Raw genomic sequence first — 21,836 nt, 5'->3', positions numbered from 1 at the left:
ACACAAAATTTTCCAGGTGTGATACCCCCATTTCATATCTTGGTCACCCCATTTTCATATGTGGTACCCCCATTTTCCTTGCGCTGGTAACCCCTTCCAGGCCCAACAGACATCAACCCAAAATTTTCCAGGTGTGATACCTCCATTTCTTCTTTTGGTCACCCCATTTTCATATATGCTACCCCCATTTTCCTTGTGTGGGTAACCCCTTCCAAGCCCAACAGACATCAACCCAAAATTTTTCAAGTGTGATACCCCAATTTCATCTTTTGGTCACCCCATTTTCATATGTGATACCCCCATTTTCCTTGTGCTCGTAACCCCTTCCAGGCCTAACAGATATCAACCCAAAATTTTCCAGGTATGATACCCCCATTTCATCTATTGGTCACCCCATTTTCGTATGTGGTATCCCCATTTTCATTGTGCTGGTAATCCCTTCCAGGCCAGATAGACATCAACCAAAAATCTTCTAGGTGTGATACTCCTATTTCATCTTTTGGTCACCCCATTTTCATATGTGGTACCCCCATTTTTCTTGTGCTGGTAACCATTTCCAGGCCCAACAACATCAACCCAAAAATTTTCAGGTGTGATACCCTCATTTCATCTTTTTGTCACCCCATTTTCATATGTGGTACCCCCATTTTCCTTGTGCTGGTAACCCAGGCCCAACAGACATGAACCCAAAATTTTCCAGGTGTGATACCCCCATTTTATCTCTTGGTCACCTCATTTTCCAGGCAATACTTTTTTCTCCCTGTTTTTATGGCTTAACGTGTATATTTTGATGGTGAAGGGTATTTCGGTAAAAAGTCTTGTCAGGAAAAGCAAAACGGTACCCTTTCATGAGTTTGAAATTGAAGGGGTCTATCTCACTATTTCAGATATTTTGTGGTAGCTTCACCGAATGTCCTTTTAATTAGTACTTATGCACCGAATCTACTTTGGCCAAATGGCAAAAGCTCTCAACCCCCATCCCTTCTTTGTAAGGCGTGAACCAGAAAGAATAAAACGCTTTCTGATTCTTCAAAATCCTTTAGAATCCTCCGCCCCTCTTCGGTTTTTCCTTTGAAATCAAATGTTTCGTGCAACCCAAAATCCATTTTTTGGTGCATGTCTGGTAAATACTTCTCATTAGTCATCTCCAACCTCCAAAACATCTGTTCCCTAAAAAAAAAATGGATTTTTTTGCCTTAAAACTATAACTGAGAAGACCCATTTCAAGCCCAGAGCCCATGGGTAAGAAAAATGGATTTTCTTCTTCTTCCGATATGGGTTTATACTGTAATCTCCAAAACGATTGTTTTTCGCCTGGTGGACTCTTCGCGAGTGTCGGTCAGATGGGAATCGGCTTCAACGGCATTTCGCCGAACTCTTCGAATTCGAGAGACGCCGGAGGGAATCTTCCCGGAGCAGATTTGTATGCGAAATATGTATCAACGCCTGAATTTGGTGTTAGGGTTGTGGGGATTCCTCCAGAGACGGCAACGGTGGGGGAGGAAGGGGGGCTGAAGGAGGGAAAAATCGGGGGTTTGAAAATTAGGGTTAGGGTTAAGAATCCTTCTTTGAGGAGGTTGATAAGTGGGGCAATTGCGGGGGCATTTTCGCGGACTGCAGTGGCTCCTTTGGAGACAATAAGGACTCATTTGATGGTTGGAAGCAGTGGCCATTCAACGGTGGAAGTGTTTCAGAGTATTATGAAGACTGATGGATGGCCGGGATTGTTTAGGGGTAATTTAGTCAATGTAATTCGGGTTGCGCCGAGCAAGGCGGTAGAGGTGAGTGGTGAATTTGTTGATCTTAGTTGGTTTTTCTGTTTGATTTTATATCTGTTATTGATCTTTTAGTTCTTTGTAGATTGTATAATGGGGTTTCTTTCTTCTATGTTGATTATCTTGTTCTTAGTATTATTGGTTTGCTTATCTGCTTATTTTTGGTATTATTCTTGGGGTTGACAAATTTCATTCATGGGAAATGTTTGTATGGAAAGGAGAAATATAGGGCATACGGTTGTTCCTTAAATTTCTCATTCGTATGATTGGTTGGGAGTATCCCAACCTAGATGACAACATGACTATGTTCTATTGTTTGAATTAATCCCCACTACATCTATGAACAACCCTTACCTTATTACTCAATGAACAATGTCTAATGTTATTCTTGGGATCAGAGAATTTTTTACTCCTAGCTTCATTGATCGCAGCTTCCCATAAGTAATCGAGGACTCTTTCATAATAATTGTTATGTTCAGGGGCATTCTAATTTCTATCAACTATCAAGTAGGGGTTACCAAGCAAAGGTATCCTCTTCTTGAAAGTTGAAACAACATAAAGGCTGTTGAGCTGCCCCCTTTCCCCCTAGGCTTGTGCCATCTGTCCCTGCATATTCCATAATGTGTCCCTCCATCACCTCCATTAGGATGTTCATGTCAATCAATTGGCCGAGACAACTACCGAAGTTCCTCCCACAACTACATCCTCGTTTCTCAACATCTTCATTTATTCATTGATTTTGCCAACTTGAAATCAAAAACTGAAACACCATCTTCCAAGTCAAGACCGAGTCCTCCCTTGAATAGATCGGTCTCACACTAAACAATTCATTGCCCCTTTTGTCTCTTAGCAATATTTACATCAATAATACTGAAGAATAAAATCAGGATCCTACAGCTATCAGGGAGGTGGGAGGACCGTTGATCTAAGAAAATGACAAAATTACTCTGAAACAAGGACCCCATCAGAGCGCCACAAAGAGAGTTCAAAATTCAAATTTCAAACTCAAGCAAAATGGAGTGGTGTGCATCCCAAGGCTGTGCTGGCAGATCAATCAGAAAATATTGCTAATCTTCCTGTTGGGGGTATCCCGAGGCAGAAAAACAATAGAACTTCACCCGATTGGGTGGAAAGAAGTGGCCCTTCAACATGTCAGCATGGCCCTCCCCCATGCTAAAAAATACTTGGGTGAATCTGAAGGAGTAAATGCTGGGCAGGTGGACCACATTCGGAAAAAAAAAGGCGAGATAGAATGAACAGCCCGTACCCAGCTGGATTGAAGGAAAAAGTGAAAAGGGCATTGAGGATACTAAAAATGGTATAGTTTGGGTCGATTTTGCAGGAATGATCACGAAGGTAAGAAAATCTCAAAAATCCAAGTGGAAACGGAGAATTGATCATCACCTATCAGGGGCTCAAACTAAGGAAAGCACCTTTAGAAAGAATAACTCCAATCTAGCAAGATCCGGGCCATAGCAACAGGGGCCTCCCATCTGACCATTCTAAAGAAAAAATTACTGATTGAGCATCTGGAAGGGTTGATCTTTTTGACCCTTTCAAGGTGGTTGAGGTCCTCTCTTGAGAGGAGATACGGATCATTGGGAGTTTTTTTAATCTCCGCTCCTAATGAAGCTTGGCTTCTGGAACATAAGGGGATTGAGGGAAGACAGGAAGATCCAGGTAGTCAAGGATTTTGTCATTCAGCGAAAACTTGACCTGGTGGCAATTGTTGAATAAAAAATAATGGGTGTCACAGATTACCTCATCAACAAAATATGGGGCAGAAACCATCGGGAATGGACTACTAAGGAAGCAGTGAGATCGGCGAGAGGAATTATAGTAGTCTGGAAGGAAGCAAATTTCTTATGAAAGAAGTCAGGGTTGGGCGCTTCTCGATCTAGATAATATTCACTTCATCGGACTGGGATGTGAAGTGGATGCTAACGGTGATTTATGGCCCGGTAAGGGCTAGGGAGAGGAATGAACTGTGGAATGATCTATCTTCTATTCAGGTTGAATGGCAGGGGGCATGGGTTGTTAGTGGAGATTTTAATACGGTTCGTTTCCCATCGGAAAGGAATACTTCTATCAGAATCACAAAAGTATGAGGAAATTGTCAAATTTCATTCGGGATATAGAGCTGATTGACTTGCTTCTACATGGAGCGCGGTTTACCTGGTCAAATAATCAGGACCGATTAATAATGAGCAGGCCAGATCGAATTCTTATATCTGGTGAGTGGGAAGAGCATTTCCCACTTATCAATCAGAGGGCTTTCCGAAAAATCCTATCTGATCACAACCTAATTATGCTGGAAATTTTGGATTTCTCTGGAGGACCACGACCTTTCAAATTCGATCTGGATCTCATAGAAATTCCAGGATTTGATTATAAGGTCAAGGAATGGTGGGAGGAGTCTATTACTCAAAGCTGGAGGGATATGTTTTGTGCAAAAAATTGAAGGCGGTGAAATTGAAAATAAAGGAATTTTTTTATGGCAAATGAGGGTAATAAACGTAGCAAGGAGGTAATTTCCATAGCTCTGGAATTCTTGGAAGGTAAAGAAATCGATGGCCCCCTTTCGGCTGTTGAGAGAATTGAAAGATTGAAACTTCTGGAAGCATATGAGGAAATTCTAAGAAGAGAAGAAATTAGGTGGAGACAAAAATCAAGAGTCAATTGGCTCAAAGTAGGTGATCTAAATTCAAAATTCTTTCATCGGGTGGTAAATGCGAGACTACGAATTAATACTATTACTTGCCTGAAGGAGGGGGATTCAATAATATAAGATATTGACTTAATCAAGAAAAGAATCGTTGACTTCTACTCGGCGCTTTACACAAAATCAGTTGAATGGTATCCGAAGTTAGGGGGTTTGTAATTCAAATCAATCAGCCTTGGTCAACGAATTTAACTGGACCTAGATTTCATTGAGGAAGAGGTTGAAGAGGCCATTTTCTCCATGAAAAAAGACAGCTCTGGGACCGGATGGGTTCCCTATGGCATTTTTTCCAAAGATATTGCGGTATCATGAAGCAAGATATCATGGCTTTTATCTACGAATTTCAGGAGAGTGGAGTTATTAGCGAAGCAGCAAAAGCTACATTTATTTAGCTAATTCCAAAAAACGAGGGGGTGATTGGGATTAAGGATTTCAGACCGATCAATTTAATTCATAGCGTTTCAAAGATTTTATCCAAATTGCTTGCTCGAAGAGTGAAAAGTTGTATGGGGCATCATCTCCCATTTTCATAGTGTGTTTGTCGACTCGAGGCAGATTTTGGACGAGGTCCTAATAGCTAATGAGGTTATTGACTCGGTAATAGTCTATAATAGCTTATGACCATATAGATTGGGAGGTTATTGATTTCATACAAGAACATATGGGTTTTGGTACGAGGTGGAGAAAATGGACGAAGTCGGTAATAGCCTATAATAGCTTTTCAATCATTATTAATGGCTCCATGGAAGGATACTTTAAGAGTTCAAGAGGTCTTCGGCAGGGTGACCCATTAGCTCCATATCTTTTCATCTTGGTGGTGGAAGCACTTAGCCTAAAGTTGATAAAGGCTAGTAATTCAGGGCTGATCTATGGATTACGAGCGGAACCTAAAGGTGAGAAAATTACACACCTTCAATTTGCTAATTATACGCTTGTCTTTTTGGAAAGCAATGCCCAGGCTATTCCTAAATGTCATAAGAATATTCAAGTGGTTTGAGGCCACCTCGGGTCTTAAGATTAATTTTAGCAAAAGCATGCTCTTGGACATTAATATGGATCAGCAAGCAGTTTAGAATCTGGCCGGATCTATTGGTTGCATTGCTGGGGGTTTTTCGGTTTCTTATCTGGGACTACCATTGGGGTTTGGTGTCCCATCGGCATCGCAATGGGATCCAGTGGTAGAAAGAGTAGAACGGAAGTTAGCTACCTTGAAGAAAAAATACAGTTCTTTTGGGGGAAGAATCACTATGATAAAAGCAGCACTTGCAAACATGCCGGTCTACTTCATGTCGCTTTTTAAAATCCTGGTTAAGGTAGCTTTGAGAATTGAAAAGTTATAACGGGATTTCCTGTGGGATGGTAACGATCAATCAAGAAAATTAAGACATTTGATGAATTGGGAGACGGTAACCAAGTCAAAAAGGATGGAGGGCTGGGAATTGGGAAGCTAAGGATGCGTAATAAGTCTTTATTAGGAAAATGGCTATGGCGGTATCGGAATGAAAAGTTGGCTCTATCGCACCGTGTGGTTGGTTCCAAATATGGGTTTGAATGGGGGGACTGGAGCATTAAGAAACCGGTAAACAGAAAGGGTTCGGGTTCTTGGAAATCCATCTGCTCGGTCAAGGAAGACTTTGAACAAAAAACACGCTATAAGGTGAGGAAAGGCACAGAGGTGAGATTCTGGCTCGACCTCTGGTGTGGCAAAAAACTACTTTGCATGAATACCCGAGGTTATTCCGAGTTGCAGTGCGACCAGAGGCAACGATGGCATATTACCTGGTACGAGAGGAACATATGGGAAGAGGATTCTGGGACATTCGATTATGAAGGGACCTTTAAGAGATGGAAATACAAGACCTCCAAAGACTTCTGACACAACTAAATTCGGTATACTGTTCTAAGTTCAAGGATGACGAGAGGATATGGTCACCAGAACCAAATGGTGAATCCACGGCCAAGTCTTTCTTTGCGATATTAAATTCAGGTCAGAAAACAGATAGGAAGACGCATTTGGAAATCTCTTGCACCTCCAAGAATGGTAGCTTTTGGATAGACGTTGGTACATAGAAAAATCAATACTTGCGATTGACTAAAAAGGAGACTTTTCAGCCTAGCAAGCATGTGCGTCCTTTGTCAACAGGATGAAGAAACACTGGACCATCTGATGCTGCACTGTCCTTTCTCATATCACTTATGGTCGAGGGCAATTGGAGCTTTTGGAATGAACTGGGTTTGCCCGAGTTCAATTAATTCACTCTTGATTAACTGGCAAAATGGGCCTTTTGGGGAGACTGGTAAGCTACTATGGTCCACTTTCCCGTACGCCATTGTCTGGAATATATGGAAGGAACGGAACAGACATATTTTTGAAGATCAGAGCAGGACACCTGGACGGTTGGTGTCAGATATTAAGGTAGAACTCATCTCATGGGCCAAGATTAAGAAGAAAACCCCTACGGGGTGGAGGATTTGATAAGAAATTGGTGGTCAATTATTTGGGATAGAACAATCCGATCCAAGCCTAAACCGAAATGGAAGGCCTTACCATGTGGGTGGCTGAAGCTCAATTTTGATGGAAGCTCTATTAGTAATCCGGGGAAGGCAGGCATTGGGGGTCTGATTAGAGATGATAAAGAAACTACTGTTATGACATTCTCAGGCCCACTAGGGATATGTGATGCAAATGAGGCAGAAATTAGGGCTCTTCTCTTCGGCTTGCGTTGGGCATATGAGAACAATCAACGACCATTAATAGTTGAGGGAGACTCGACAAATGCGGTTGCTTGGGCATCGGGTACCTCAAAGGGACCCTGGCGATTACAAGAACTAATGGCAGAAGTACTTGATTTAATTAGGTCGTTGAGCCCTAGGATCGAGCATCGAAGGAGATCGACAAATGAGGAGGCGGATAGACTAGCAAAAGCAGGACTTTTGAGGGAGGAAATGTTGGTTGTCAGTTCCTTGTAAGCCCCTTGAGGTTATGTTTTTGGATCATAGATCCTTATCTTGCAATGTTTTTTTTCGTTTTCTTTTTTTGTGGGGGAAGGAGGGGCAAGGGGTGCGTGGGGGGGGAGACAACTTGTCCCAACTGAGATTCAATAAATTGTCAATTTTCAAAAAAAAAATACTGAAGAATAAAAGTTTTGAACCACAAATGTAAGGAGGTGGCTCAAACATAAAGGGGTCTAGTTCTAGTCAGAGGCAAGTGATCTCATGCTGGAAGGCTTTCTTAAGCTTATTGATGGAAGACTAATGGGCAATCCAGGGCCAGGCAGAATAAGCATGCTTAGAGAATAGAAGTCATACTAGTGTTTTTTTTTTTTTTTTTGTTATAAAAGATGACAACCATTTTATTGATTCTGTGTAAACAAGTTACAGCAACCAAAACATGCAAGCGACGAGTCATCCCCCACATGTATGGCAACAAGTTGTTTCACCGTGTACAAAAATTCAAAAACACACTCCGGTAAGTAGAATCAACCTGCATAAATTTAATTCCAGTGCTAAGATCTGCAGCCCGGTAATCTGCAATGCAGAAGTCCTGAATGATTTCGCTTTCTCTGAATCAAAAAACATATTTGGTTGCTCCCCATCTCCCAAGAAATTCTGCTTACTTGAATTAATCCAGCTTTAGGCTCCCTTTTTTATTCCACTTGTGGCTAGATTCTCATTGGCTGACCTTCTTTGATGGCAAATTTGTACGTGATTCTTTTGTACGAGGTCTCTGATCTCGGCAAAATTACTTGACATCTTCCACAGACCCATCACTTTGCTTGTAGCCCGTGCTATTGCATTAGCTGAGTTACCTTTAGTGATAAGGAGCCCAATCTTTGAATCACTGTACCACCTAAGTCCCCATAGAGCTTTAGCTTCTTCCCCGTTTGCATCACATTCACCGGCTGGGCCTGAGAATGACATCACCCAACTACCATTTGCGTCTCGAATAATTCCGCGTATAGCAGCCCGAGTTGCCTGTAGGCTGTAGCGCTGCCATCAAAATTAAATTTCAGCCAACCAACCAGTGGGGGCTTCCATTTTGGTGTGATCTTACAAGTTATTTTCTCCCAAGTCATAACTGTTTGCCACCTTCAAGGGATATCACCAGCATTATAACCTTGCTCCCATCATTCAAAATTTTTTTTTTTTTTTAAATAACCATGCTCCCCTTTACCGTTTCTTCCCATAAGTTCAAGTCAATCTTATGGCTGTTACAATTCTTCCAATGCTGTTCTTTTTCTCATGAAAGAAACGATTGTTCCTTTCTCTCTAGATGTACAAGATAATAGCATAAGGAACTAATTGCCATAAGATCTGCCTTGTTTCTCCAAACGGCTCTCCAACCCAACTCTTAAATATCCTCCTGATGGCTCTTTGCAATAAAACTCAACTCCACTCAACCCAAATAAGCCTTTGTCCCAAACTAGTTGGGGTCGGCTAATGAATCCTTTAGAAAATTTTCATGTAGACGAATTTTCTATAGGATTCATTTCATAGAAAAGTGGCAAAGTTTACAGCCGGCTGCCAATCTGACGCCTACCCTCCTTGATCCTCCTGATGGTTCTTTGCAATACAGATGTAAATCCAAATTGTTTGATAATTACCTACCAAAGACGATGCAAGAATGGGCATTGTACGTTATGTGATCCAAACTTTCCTCACAAAGTATACAGCAATTGGTAAGATGAACTTTTCTCTTTTTCAAGCGGTCGCAACTCGCAAGTATTTATCTTTTTACTTGCTATGATCCACGCAAAAGCTGCAACCCTTGGGGGTGCAGCAGACCTCCAAACTTTTGTACGCCGTGATGGTTCACTATTTGAGGAATTCAACGAATAAAAGAAAGATCTGACAGAGAATGGACCATGAGGGGCAGGACTCTGGACTTGACTGTCAGGACACAACGAGGTTAGACTCACAATCTCACTATCAAACTAGTGTCTCTAGTTTGGTTTAGGAAAGGTCATGCAAAGAGGTTAGACTCACAATCTCACTAGTGTCTCTAGTTTGATTTAGGAAACGTCAAGAATTCCATTAATATTACTTTCTTTGGTGGTAGAATATGAATTAATGACCCAGAAAATGTCATTAAATTCAAATTCCATGCTTAAAGTATCGAGATCAAATAGTATTTCTGTATTATCTTGATTCAAGGTTCTGAATTATGATCTATCGATTGCATATTAAAATCTCAATTGACCTTCAATTTTGACATAGATTAGTGAGAAAATCACTATCGAGATGGTGGAATCGAATTTTTAGCTTGACGTCAGTAAGGATCTTGAAATAATTGCTAGAAATGGCACACCAATTTCTAGGTGAGAATTGCAAAACCAAGGAATCGAAAGAACTCGGTGCTCTGGCAAAAGTGGCATGGCTAAACACCTGAATTTCGTGGTCATAACTTTGTGAACGAGTTCACTATTTTATTGAAATTTAAGTTACAGAAAAAAGGAACTTGATCTAATGGTCTGTTTGGTTGCCACATGCTTGGCATCCTCAAAGATGTCCAAAGTAGAGAAATGCTTTTTTTGTTATCTTTTATGGTGTTTGGTAGCCAATTTAGCACCAGAAACCCTAGGGACTACTAGACAAGATTCAAAACTAATTATTGCTTATCTGGTGACGTGGCACCCATGTTCCTTATACCTTCCATGCCATCCTCCTCAAAAAAGGAAGAATTTGTCAAGTAAAATTTTGCTTTTTCTCTCTCTTCCATCTCTTTTCTTTCTATATAATGGTAATGACACCCCTCCCATTTAGTCTTACAAGATTGGCAACCAAGCACTACTTATCACTATTCTACCAGGTAAATCTTAAGTAGATCAGACATCACAAATGTTTGTTTCCTCCCTATTGACTACTTATACCACTAATTTCCAAGGTAACTATCTGCATCCAAACAAAGCTTTTATTTTTTTTTAAAGATGACATTTTATCGATACTATAATAGTTACAAAGGGGACTAGAGGTCCCTCTTAACATTACATAGTATCGGAAAGGACTGACGAGGGCATACCTTGAGTCAGACCAGTGTAGGTTTACACTCCAATCAAACAAGAACTTTCCCCCGAACGTTTCAAGCCAAAAGCCCTGCAGTACAATTAATACAACCTACATCCCTCTTTTTCCTCCACCCCAGGAAAATTCGGGGATCCAAAGACCTGATATCCCAATTCCTTAGGGGACTTTTCTTTATCCCTCCTCAAGCTGGCCCCCTGCCTATTATCTAACCCAAAGGCTTCCAAATGATGGTCAAAGTAAAAGCAACCTCCTAGATAGATGAATATCAACAAAGAGGAGCATTTACCAAGTTCATCAAGGAGACCTTGTAGAAAGGAAATCGGTAAAGTCACCGTTTTCGGATTCTTTTCCAAAAACCCCGAATTTCTTCGAGTTTCAATCTCATCCTCCATATAGGAAATAGCCATCTCTTTCGAGAAATCCCATACTCTCTTCCGATTTCTACTATTCTCTAGAAATTCGTTAATGGAGGCTAATCTTTCATCATAAGACATCCTTTTTATCTTATGAAGGATATTTTCCAGCACCATGAGTTCCATGAACAATTTTCTCTTACGCCCCCCTGGGCATGACGATGATTCCTGCTGCCCAGGAACCTGATCTTCCATCTTTACTTACAAGGGTATGATGGATACACTTAAATCGTTACAAAATCCAGTCAATTCTTAAAATAAGATACGCCACCGCCTTATGAATAGGCCTGAAGGAGTCCTTGAAAATGTCCCATCTCGAAAATCTAGTGTAGAGACAATTAAACTTTAGTGTAAACGAGCCGTCCCATCTTAGGGTCTTTTCGCACCTTCCCAAGAGAGACCCCCGCCCATACTACCTTCAATTCGAAGAGGCTAAAAAGAAAAGTCACTAACCAACTCATTGACTAAACCCCGACCCGTTTAGAATGGACCCCAGGCTAGAATAGCTTCCAAAGTTGAAAACACCCCCCTAGACCATGCAACCATAATGTTATACTCCATCTTCGCCTCAGGATCCTCCGCTACAAAATAGCTAGAGAGGACCAAACCTGCCAGATTTGAGAATTTTTTGGAATTTCAACAGACTATTGTTTAGCCTTCTAGCTCCAGCCTTTAACACCAAGGATTTTCCAAATAAATTCATAAGGAGACTTTCCTGGAATCTTGACCCCATGATTCGATGTTTGAAGCCAGGAGCACGAGGTTTCCTGGATCTAGAGCGAAGACGAAACGAATTGGCATTAGTAATAGGTGCAGCCAACGAAGCAGATTTCTGTCTAGGAGATTTGGACTTAAAGTTCTTGGGGCCCACCAACAATTCAAAAGCGTCTGCACACCTATCTTTAGGACCCATCACACCTTTGTCAGAGTAGATTAATGACATACTCTTGGATGTCCCGCCTGGAATATTTGAAGTATTAAATTTGAAATTTGAATCCCATACGGGATCCAACGGCTCGCCGGACGTAGAGTTCTGACCCGCCAAAAGGCATTCCGCCGGCGAAGAAAGATTTTCCTTCGCAAGTTCAACCCCAATAGTATAGGTTCGGTCTAGAATTCTGAGTATAACACCAGAAGTAGGGAAGATCTAGCAGGGGGCTAGAATTTTAGCCGAGACATAACTCATACAGTTCCGGTGATTACCCTTCCATTTTGGTTTCTACTACCTTGCCAAAGAGACCCCCCAATGCCTCCACCGTAGGGACAGCCCATGCGTGCAGGGGGATGCCATAGAAATCAACCCTGAGAGCTTCCTCTCCTTCAATTAAATCTCTCGTCCAAGGAGAGAGAGAGAGAGAGAGAGAGAGAGAGAGAGAGAGAGCAAATGATAACAAACAGACCTTTTATTGCCATCCAGGTTCACTGGCATGCACTAATCTACCTGGGGATTAAACCCATTAATCTCCAAAAGCTCTCCTAGAGTCCTAGTGTGGACCCCATTATGTGCAGCTACAAGTGTTCACCATATAATTTTGCACCATTATTGTTTAAATACATATAAGATACTTCAGTGATATGGCCATTTGAGTGATGCCAACGATGTGGCCAACTATGTGGCTGGAAGGGTTGTTTCAAGACTGGTGTTGTTTTATTAGCAAGTTCTATATTTATTGTAATTCCATTTTTTCTTTAAATAAATGTGTATTATTTTGCATGGATTCTTTGCCCCCTATGTTGAATCCGTGTCGACACATCTCCACATGCGAATCGGACATGGATTCACGTGAGACACATCTCGAGTCTTGTCGTAGCCATATCCCACACGAATCCTGTTTTCTTCAGGCAAATCCGATTCATCCGTTCTCTTTTCCGCACGAATCCTGTTTTTTTTTTTCGGGCGAATCCGATTTACCGTTCTCTTTAAAATGGGAATCCTGTATATATTCCCTTAAAATGTGTTTTGTTAACTTTTTTTTATATGAAAGCACAACCCGTACTCTTTTAATAAAAACCCCAGTGCCTCGATCCTCGAATATCGACCCTCTTCCTCCTTCGACTCTCTTAATAAAAAACGCGCAACAACCCTCTACCCTCAGATTTTTCATGAATATATATATATATATATATATATATATATATATATATATATGAGAAAAGGGTTCCTAAGGGTGCCCTCATATAGCTTATATGAGGTGGCTCTTTAAAAACATAGGGGCCCCACATTGTTAGGATGATCCGAAGCATTCATTTGAAAGGCCACATCATAGATATGGTGTGTACAAAAAATCAGCTCCATTGGATCATCCTAACCCCTCCAAAAGTGGGGGCAAAAATGGATAGACACATTTTGTCCACAAATCTGCCCATTTTTGCCCCCACTTTTGGAGGGGTTAGGATGATCCAATGGAGCTGATTTTTTGTACACACCCTATCTATGATGTGGCCTTTCAAATGAATGCTTCAGATCATCCTAACAATGTGGGGCCCCTATGTTTTTAAAGAGCCACCGCAGCTAAGCTTAGCTGAGGGCACCCGCAGGAACTGCAAGCTCTATATATATATATATATATATATATATATATATAGAGGAAACTGTTGGTGAGCTTTAGCGCACCAAACCTATGGTGCGCTTAAGCTCCCCAATCACATGGCTCCCCAATCACATGTGGTGATCAAAACCATTCATTTGCAAGGTCTTATGATAGATAGGGGGTGTACCAAAAATCAGCTCCATAGGATCATCCTAACCCCTCCATTTGTGGAGGACAAAAAATGGGCAGATTTGTGTCTGTCCATTTTTGTCCTCCACAAATGGAGGGGTTAGGATGATCCTATGGAGCTGATTTTTGGTACACCCCCTATCTATGTAAGGGACTTTAAAATGAATGCTTTGGATCATCCTAACAAAGTGGCCCCCCATGTGATTGGGCGCTTAAGCTCACCATAAGAGAGAGAGAGAGAGAGAGAGAGAGAGAGAGAGAGAGAGAGAGAGAGAGAGAGGAATAAGATTGTGCGCTCGACCGCACCAAGCTTAGGTGCGGTCGAGGGCCCAAAACTCATGTGGGCCCACATTGTTAGGATGATCCAAAGCATTTATTTGCAAGGCCCTTACATAGATAGGGCGTGCACAAAAAATCAGCTCCATAGGATCATCCTAACCCATCCAAAAGTGGAGGGCAAAATGGACTGACACCGTTTGCCACAAATCTGCCCATTTTTGCCCTCCACTTTTGGAGGGGTTAGGATGATCCAATGGAGCTGATTTTTTGTACACACGCTAACTATGATGGAGCCTTGCAAATGAATGGTTTTGATCACCACAAAAATGTGGGACCCATGTGTTTGGGCCCTCGACCGCATATAACCTTATATGCAGTCAACCGCACACTCCTTTTCCTTATATATATATATAGGGAAAGAATATTTAAATTTTAAATTTTGAAAATTTTGTTTTATTTAAAAATTACCAAATCTGAATCCTACATTTTGGGCCTTGCCGAATCCAAGACTTAGAATCCATGTGTCGGATCCCGACACGCAAATCCAAATCCATGCAACATAGCTTAATACCAATCAAAAAATTGTAGTGGCTATCATCTGAACTGTACAGTCACTTATTCCCTTCAAATTGAAACCTTGCCTGTTAATACAGATCTACATGTGTCTGTCATTGCCAATTTGACTCAGAGTCCCTGTGTGGAGTCTGAACTCCGATGTTTTTTAAAGATTACTTGACAGTGTTGAACAAGGACTGTGTGGAGTCTGAACTCCGATGTTTTTTAAAGATTACTTGACAGTGTTGAACAAGGAAATCTTAGTATCAATTTCTGAGCGGACTCAGCCTTTTGGACATCAGTAGTGAATATAAAAATAGTAAAGCCTAACCTTACAATTCAATCTTAATAGTTGAATTCAAATCTCATAGGAAAAAATTCACAATTGAGGTTAAATCCTATTTGAGAAAGATTGCACATGAAATATATGGTTCTCCCAAAAAAATGAAATGGCAAAATGGAAATGCAGGTATTATACTAGTTCCTTGCCATTGTCTGAATAGTTCATCTTGTATGTAGTTAGTTACTTCAATGAAATGACATTATTTGATTCAAGTTGATTTAGTCCCTTTATGATATTATGGTCCAGTTTGAAATTCAGCAACACTAGCTGTGATAGTATACTAGGTTTCTAATGCCACTTCTCTGCAGTTATTTGCCTATGATACAGTGAAGAAGTCTTTGACCCCTGAACTGGGTGAACATCCCAAAATCCCATTCCCGCCATCGTTGGTAGCGGGAGCTTGTGCTGGAGTCAGCTCGACCTTGTTAACATATCCTCTTGAGTTACTCAAGACCCGACTAACTATACAGGTAAATCCAACTTACCAATGGTATCTTGATTCTTACAGGTCATGTTTCACCCCTTTGACCGTCTCATATTACTTTGTTATTCCAATTTGGCTTTTGCAGAGAGGCGTGTATGACAATTTTCTGCATGCATTCCTCAAAATCGTCCGAGAGGAAGGCCCTGCAGAGTTGTACAGAGGTCTCACCCCAAGTCTAATAGGAGTGGTTCCATATGCTGCCACCAACTACTTTGCTTATGACACACTGAGGAAGGCTTATAGGAAAGCCTTCAAAAAGGAGGAAATTGGTAATATTGCAACCCTTCTGATCGGATCCTTAGCAGGAGCCATTGCAAGTAGTGCTACTTTTCCTCTAGAGGTTGCCCGAAAGCACATGCAAGTTGGCGCTCTCAGTGGAAGGCAGGTCTACAAAAACATGCTCCATGCACTCACAAGCATATTGGAACAGGAAGGGCTGGGGGGACTCTATAGAGGCTTGGGGCCAAGCTGTATGAAATTGGTCCCTGCTGCTGGGATTTCTTTCATGTGCTATGAGTCTTGCAAGAGGATATTGGTAGACAAGGAGGATGAGGCATAGGCCTGAGCATATGAGCAATTGGTAATGGATTTCAAAGAAATGAGTGATTTGAATTCATCAAAATTTTATCTTAGTAATATGGAGGAAGTTGATGATCATTTTTGCTTTTTATTTATAGTGCATTTGCATTGTTTTCTATTTCTTTTTTCAGGTCCAGAATCCAATGTGAGATGGGCAAAAGTAGGCCTTTAAAGTGTTTTTACACGGCATAGGTTTTGGTGTCAGTAGAGATGGTGAGATCTCCATACTCTAACAGATGGATTAGGTTGTCTTTGTGTTCAATTTGAGATCCATTGACATGGGTTGGACTTTGAAAAGTTTATAAGACGGCAGAAAAGAAAATTTTCTCCCAATTCCATCTTTTGGATTCATTCCATTCACATGGGTTGTGAAACACCCTTGTGCATTTAAAGCATCCAACATGGCTTGATTACTAAAGCAATGATAACCTGAAATGCTGGTTACTCAACACGAACCTCTCCGATGATGGATTTGCTTTTTTCTTATTTTTTGTTCAAGAGCTCAAGCTCCCTCGTATTATCTCCCTTGTATTATCTGAGGGTTTATTTTTTTATTTTTTAAAAGATGACATGAATATTTATAAATCATACTCATAAGTACATGAAAAATGGACCAGGAGTCCCCATCAATCCAATGTCAGGAACAAAGAATCATAAAAAAAATAAAAAAAAAAAAAAAAAAAAACTATCTATCCAATTTCTTGAACATTCCTTAACCTGCCAGCATACAAATCCTTTGGGACCACCCTTGGGATATTGAATACTTCTCCTTCCCAGGGTCAACCGAACCAAACCACTACCATGCTATCATAGAACTCCCTTCAACATTGGCAAGTTAATTAGAGACTTGACAATAGTCGAGCAACTGCATCGTTCATGCACACATCTTGCTTCTCGGAATTGAGAAGAAAATACATTTCAAGCGGCGAAGAACAAGGTTCCTCAAGCCACTCCAATGTTCCTTTTAATATCATCGACTTAGCATAACTGTCGAGGAAAAAAACTGTTAGGACTAGGGGTGTTCATTATTCGGTTAAAACCGAATAACCGAACCGAATTGGTTCGGTCGGTTCGGTCCGGTTTTTTTCTGTTTCGTTTCGGTTCGGTTTCGGTTTTTTTTATTTGGCAATTCGGTTATTCGGTTTCGGTTATCTCAAAAAAAAAAAATTCGGTTAACCGAAATAACCAAGATAATGATAAAAAAAAAATTTTTTAAAAAAAAGTGTGATATGGGCACTCCAAAGGATGATCAAAACCGTCCATTTGATTAATCACAAGCTAATTAGGTTGTGCTCCAAAAATCATTTCGATTGGATGATCCTAGCCCTCCGATCGAAACTAAGATTTTGCTTTTTTCCCTCTTTTTTTCCCACTATTCGGTTATTCGGTTTATTTGGTTATAACCGAATAACTGAATTTTTAATCGGTTTCGGTTCGGTTTTGAAAATTTTCGGTTCGGTTTCGGTTACCGAAATTTGATAACCGAAATTATTTCGGTTATCAAATTTCGGTTATTTCGGTTCGGTTATAACCGAATAACCACCCCTAGCTAGGACCCTGCCGTTAACAAACTCTTTGACTCTATTAATACTTAAAAGATTCCTTAGACGAGAAAACTTCACACTCTAGCCCAGAAATACTCATCCACCATAGAAAACTTTTAACCATAAACTTCTTTTTCCAAAAAGATCCAGACCTTCTTCAGAACCCATCAACAGATTTTCATTAACTGACTAAGAATCAGACAAGAGAAGAAACCAAAAGACTAACCCAAAAGAATATATACAACAGCGAGAGGAAGGAGAGATTTCTCAGCACTAGGGTCAGAAGACCCATCCTTTTTCTGCCCCTAACCCTCGCTTTTCTCCTTTTCCGCCCCGTTGTCCTTCGGAGGTTGGTCACCCGTCCCTCACTCAAAAACATCCCCTATTGCTAAGAAGTCGTCCACCTTCTCCCCTACACTAGCCTCAGCCTTTCTAGGGGTGTTCATTATTCGGTTAAAACCGAATAACCGAACCGAATTGGTTCGGTTCGGTTTCGAATTTTTTTTTTTGGAAATTCGGTTATTCGGTTTCAATTTCGGTTATCTCAAAAACAAATTCGGTTAACCGAAATAACCAAAATTATGATAAAAACTATTATTTTTTCAAAACAAAGTGCTATATGGGCACTCCGTAGGATGATAAAAACCGTCCATTTGATTGATCACAACTTAATTAGGTTGTGCTCAAAAAATTATTTCGATTGGATGATCCTAGCCCTCCGATCGAAACCAAGATTTTGCTTTTTTTCCTCTTTTTCTCCCACTATTCGGTTATTCGGTTATAACCGAATATTTAATCGGTTCGGTTTTTAAAAATTTCGATTCGGTTACCGAAATTTGATAACCGAAATTATTTCGGATATCAAATTTCGGTTATTTCGGTTCGGTTATAACCGAATAACCACCCCTACTCCTTTCCCCGACAAGACACCTGAATCTCCGAGAGACCCTTCAGCCTTTCTTTCGCTCTTTGCACAGAGGCCATCTCTGCCTCATTTCCTCTCTTTCTTCTGCAAGGTCCTTTTGAAAGTAAGGGAGTTTGTATTTATGAATACAGAATTTTTTGATATCTCTCGTTCCCACTAAGGTAAAGAATTCCTCTATATTTTTTCTAGCATCTGCCTTGAACTGCTTCCAGTTCTTCTTAAGAATCTCCATTTCTAGCTCTCTTGGTGTTGAAGGCCCTTTCGTAAGGCCTTTTCTCATTGACTTGTGGTGGTTTTCTTGCTTACTTCTGATGGGTCCTCCCACTCGACCTTCCTTTTCCCTTTCCTATTTTCCCATCTCCTTTTCCTGAAAAGTTAAGGTTTTCCATTACACCTTCAGAAGAGGACTGTAGTTTTTTTTTTTTGATCTTCACTGCCTTGAGATGACCTTGGAGCTTCCTTTTAAATAGTGATAGGTCTCCTTTAAAGGCCCGAGACGTCAGGAACTTGTGGTAATGATTATTTATTTTGGATTTACCGCCTCTTCTCAAGATTGTGCCTTATCCTTTACGGCAACTCTTCGAATTTGATACTAGAGGGACACATTTTCCCCGTAAATGACGCCTGCCCTTCTTGGCGCAATGGACAATACCACGTGACTTACCGAGGCTCTATTAGATTTTCATGAGCCCTTCAACAGTCTTATAGAGATATTTTTCCTTTCCATGAAGCGTGTTTAGCGGCCTTCAATTGAGTGCCATCTATATTGTTCCTGAATGCTCTCTAGAAATCCTTGCGATTAGATTTTTCTCCGTTTCCTAGTTCTTTCTTTCCTAGACTTGACGAAACTAGCCCTGAATCTTGGAAAACGGACCGGGACCCCTCATTTAGTTCAAATTCATGAAATTTGGGCAACGACTCTTTTTCTCCCTTGATCCTTTCCTTCGAAAAAATTTTCCTTCGCCTACGCTGATTGAGATTCTCTTTGGATGAGACAAGCTATTGTGCATGTCATCGGCCACTTGGGAAGCATTAAGAGATCCTTCTTTGTTGGATAGAAGCTCACTAGTTGGCATCCCTTCTTCTACCTCCTCAACGTGAATCAGAAAGCTGCTTGAACCTATTTTGAGACGAATAAAAGGAATCTGGTATTTTCATTCCCTCTATAAGATCCTGGCCGAGGCATAACTCTTGCAATGATCATGGTTGTCGGTCAGCTGAACTTCCATTACTTACCCAAAATGCATTCCCAGAGCCTCAGCTGTTGATGAGGTCCATGCATGGAGTGGAATATCGTATAATCTGATACATATAGCTTTTGCTGAAGAGGTTATCAATGGACTCCATGCTTTGAGCGATGAGTGGAGATCACCTAAGGCCTCTGATCCTTGGTGAAGAAGCCTTTCAACTAGGGTTTCCGAATCAAAACTGAAAAAGATTAGTAATGGCCCAATCGAGAAAGGTTTTGGTAATTGGGGCAAGTTCCAGAGACTTTTGGCTCTTATCCAAATCTCGTCCAAACTCCATTTGCTATTAGTTATTGCTCCCACCAAACATCTTCTAAGGGCTAATGACTGCTCTTCGACCTGCTTGATCGGTATCCTAAGCTCCTAAGCTCCGGCGGGCCATTGCAGGGTCCACTCGAGTAGGTTGTTTCTCTAAATCCACCTAGAGGGTTCCTTCTTTGCGCTCCCTCCTTACGACATCTCCAACACCTTCGACAGAGGCTGCGACCCCCAAAAGTCCTATATCCACATCATGGGCATTTCCAATCCGACAGATGGGAAGCAGAAATGGTCTTCCTACTTCTCCCCCTCGACCTTGTCTCTCTTTTGAGGCCTTCCCAACCATTTCGAGGCAAAGATTTCCTTGCATTCCCCACATCAGAGGACTGACACCGGTAGGGATTGGGCAGCTCAAAGGAACTTTTGGCCACTGATCTTAGCCCTAAGCGTGGAGCTTCTCTAAAGAAAAAACCCCTTTCACCATTCATTTTTTTAGTGTGAAAACATATGCATTCTTGGGGCTCCGAGACCAGGATCCAAGATATTTTCTCTGCAAGGCCCAAGGTCATTAGCGGCTTAGATCTGCCAATTCCGGAGCTGGGTTCCAAACACTCGGGGACATTTTTCGGGGTGTTTGCTTCACGCAATGAAGCTTGAAATCCTGGGGTGTTTGCTTCATTCATATCAATCAAAAACTTTTTCCTGAGCTTTTTGCACCAGTTATCTGAGGGTTTATTGACACACCAAAATGCACTGAGAAGATAAAGAAGATCAGTCATTAACTAAAAAAAATAGTGTTTTGGTGTCTGTTGAAATGGATTGGATTGGATTGTCTTTGTATCCAATTTTAGATCCATTGACATGGGTTGGACTTTGAAAAGTTTGCTAGATAGCACAAAAGAAAATGTTCTCAAATCAGTAACTCAAATCAGTGCAGCTTCCCTCTTCATTTCTCTGAAAACTTAATCTTACTTTGTGGCAATCAGCATGGTAAGAGATGGAGAAGATTCATCTACCTGGCAACACAGCATATGGGGCATGGCTTAAGATATCTTCTCCATCCAATGATCCTAACTTCCCTCCCCTCCAATTTATTGGCTTGAAATGGGCAGTTAGTCCACATTCAACAGGGAAAGTCTCTACATATTGGAGGGCTTAGGACCAATTCACAGTGGGGCCAAGCGAATGAAGTTTTGGATCATGGACGAGATCCTCCCCATGTGTACGTTGTCCCTTTATTATTCTTTTTTTAGATAAAAAGGCAAAGGAACTAGGGGTGCAACCTTGGGCTGGGCTCAACCCGTACCCGACAGTTTCCACCCTTTTTCGGCTTGGGTTGTATTGGCATTTCCTCGAATTGGGTGATTTATTGGGCTTTTCAAAAATCCTAGAGTAGTGTTTATTTGGTTTTTCTTAATTCTTTATGCTTTATGGCTGTCCCAACCTTACCCAAATTGGAAAAAATGTATTGGATGGGTTGAATTAGGGTTAAAAGATTTAGAAGTGGGTTGGGTTAGGGTTGGCTCTCTCGACTTGACATGAGGCTCAGGTTGGTTTGGGTGGAATCATTACACGGGCTGTACATCTCCATTTTCTTAAGTTTATTAGATCTGGTTTTCTTCTAGTCCATAGTTCACAGGAGTCGTTTTCCACTGTTTTGTCGGTATTTTATTCAATGTATACATTGTTGTACTTAATACTTCTCCCCAAAATATCTTGGAGAGACCGGAGTGCAATAACATGCACCATGTTAAGTACTGTTTTATTTCTCTTTTCAGCCACACCATTTTGTTGTGGTGTAAAAGGTACGGTGGTTTGTCTCTTAATTCCATTTTCTTGACAATACTCATCAAATTCTCTAGAATTATACTCACCGCCCCTATATGTTCTGAGCACCTTTATATATATATATGGGGAAATGTTTTCTGCACGATACCTCATATAAGTTAACTGAGCAAGAGCTAAAAA

General features: G+C 41.0%; 1 protein-coding gene across 3 annotated transcripts; it reads left to right on the top strand.

The window, feature by feature from the left end:
* The first annotated feature begins 929 nt into the window (after window positions 1-929).
* SHS1 (Mitochondrial substrate carrier family protein) lies at window positions 930-16,511 on the top strand. Of its 3 annotated transcripts, none has more exons than XM_077364861.1 (4): window positions 930-1,781; window positions 15,140-15,301; window positions 15,401-15,895; window positions 16,026-16,511. In XM_077364861.1, the coding sequence occupies exons 1-3, from the start codon at window positions 1,239-1,241 to the stop codon at window positions 15,872-15,874; spliced, it is 1,179 nt and encodes a 392-aa protein (XP_077220976.1). In that variant the 5' UTR covers window positions 930-1,238; the 3' UTR covers window positions 15,875-15,895; window positions 16,026-16,511. The 3 variants fall into 3 exon arrangements, with proteins under 3 accessions (XP_077220976.1, XP_077220971.1, XP_077220967.1); XM_077364856.1 differs by having other exon boundaries at window positions 15,401-15,917; XM_077364852.1 differs by lacking the exon at window positions 16,026-16,511 and having other exon boundaries at window positions 15,401-16,012.
* Window positions 16,512-21,836: the final 5,325 nt, after the last annotated feature.

This window comes from Tasmannia lanceolata, unplaced genomic scaffold, assembly GCF_043159265.1.
Source record: "Tasmannia lanceolata isolate RefF3 unplaced genomic scaffold, GAP_Taslan_0.1 ptg000003l, whole genome shotgun sequence".
Lineage (NCBI taxonomy): Eukaryota > Viridiplantae > Streptophyta > Magnoliopsida > Canellales > Winteraceae > Tasmannia > Tasmannia lanceolata.
Note: the sequence above shows the minus strand (reverse complement) of the source record. Positions and strands in the feature narration are given on the sequence as shown.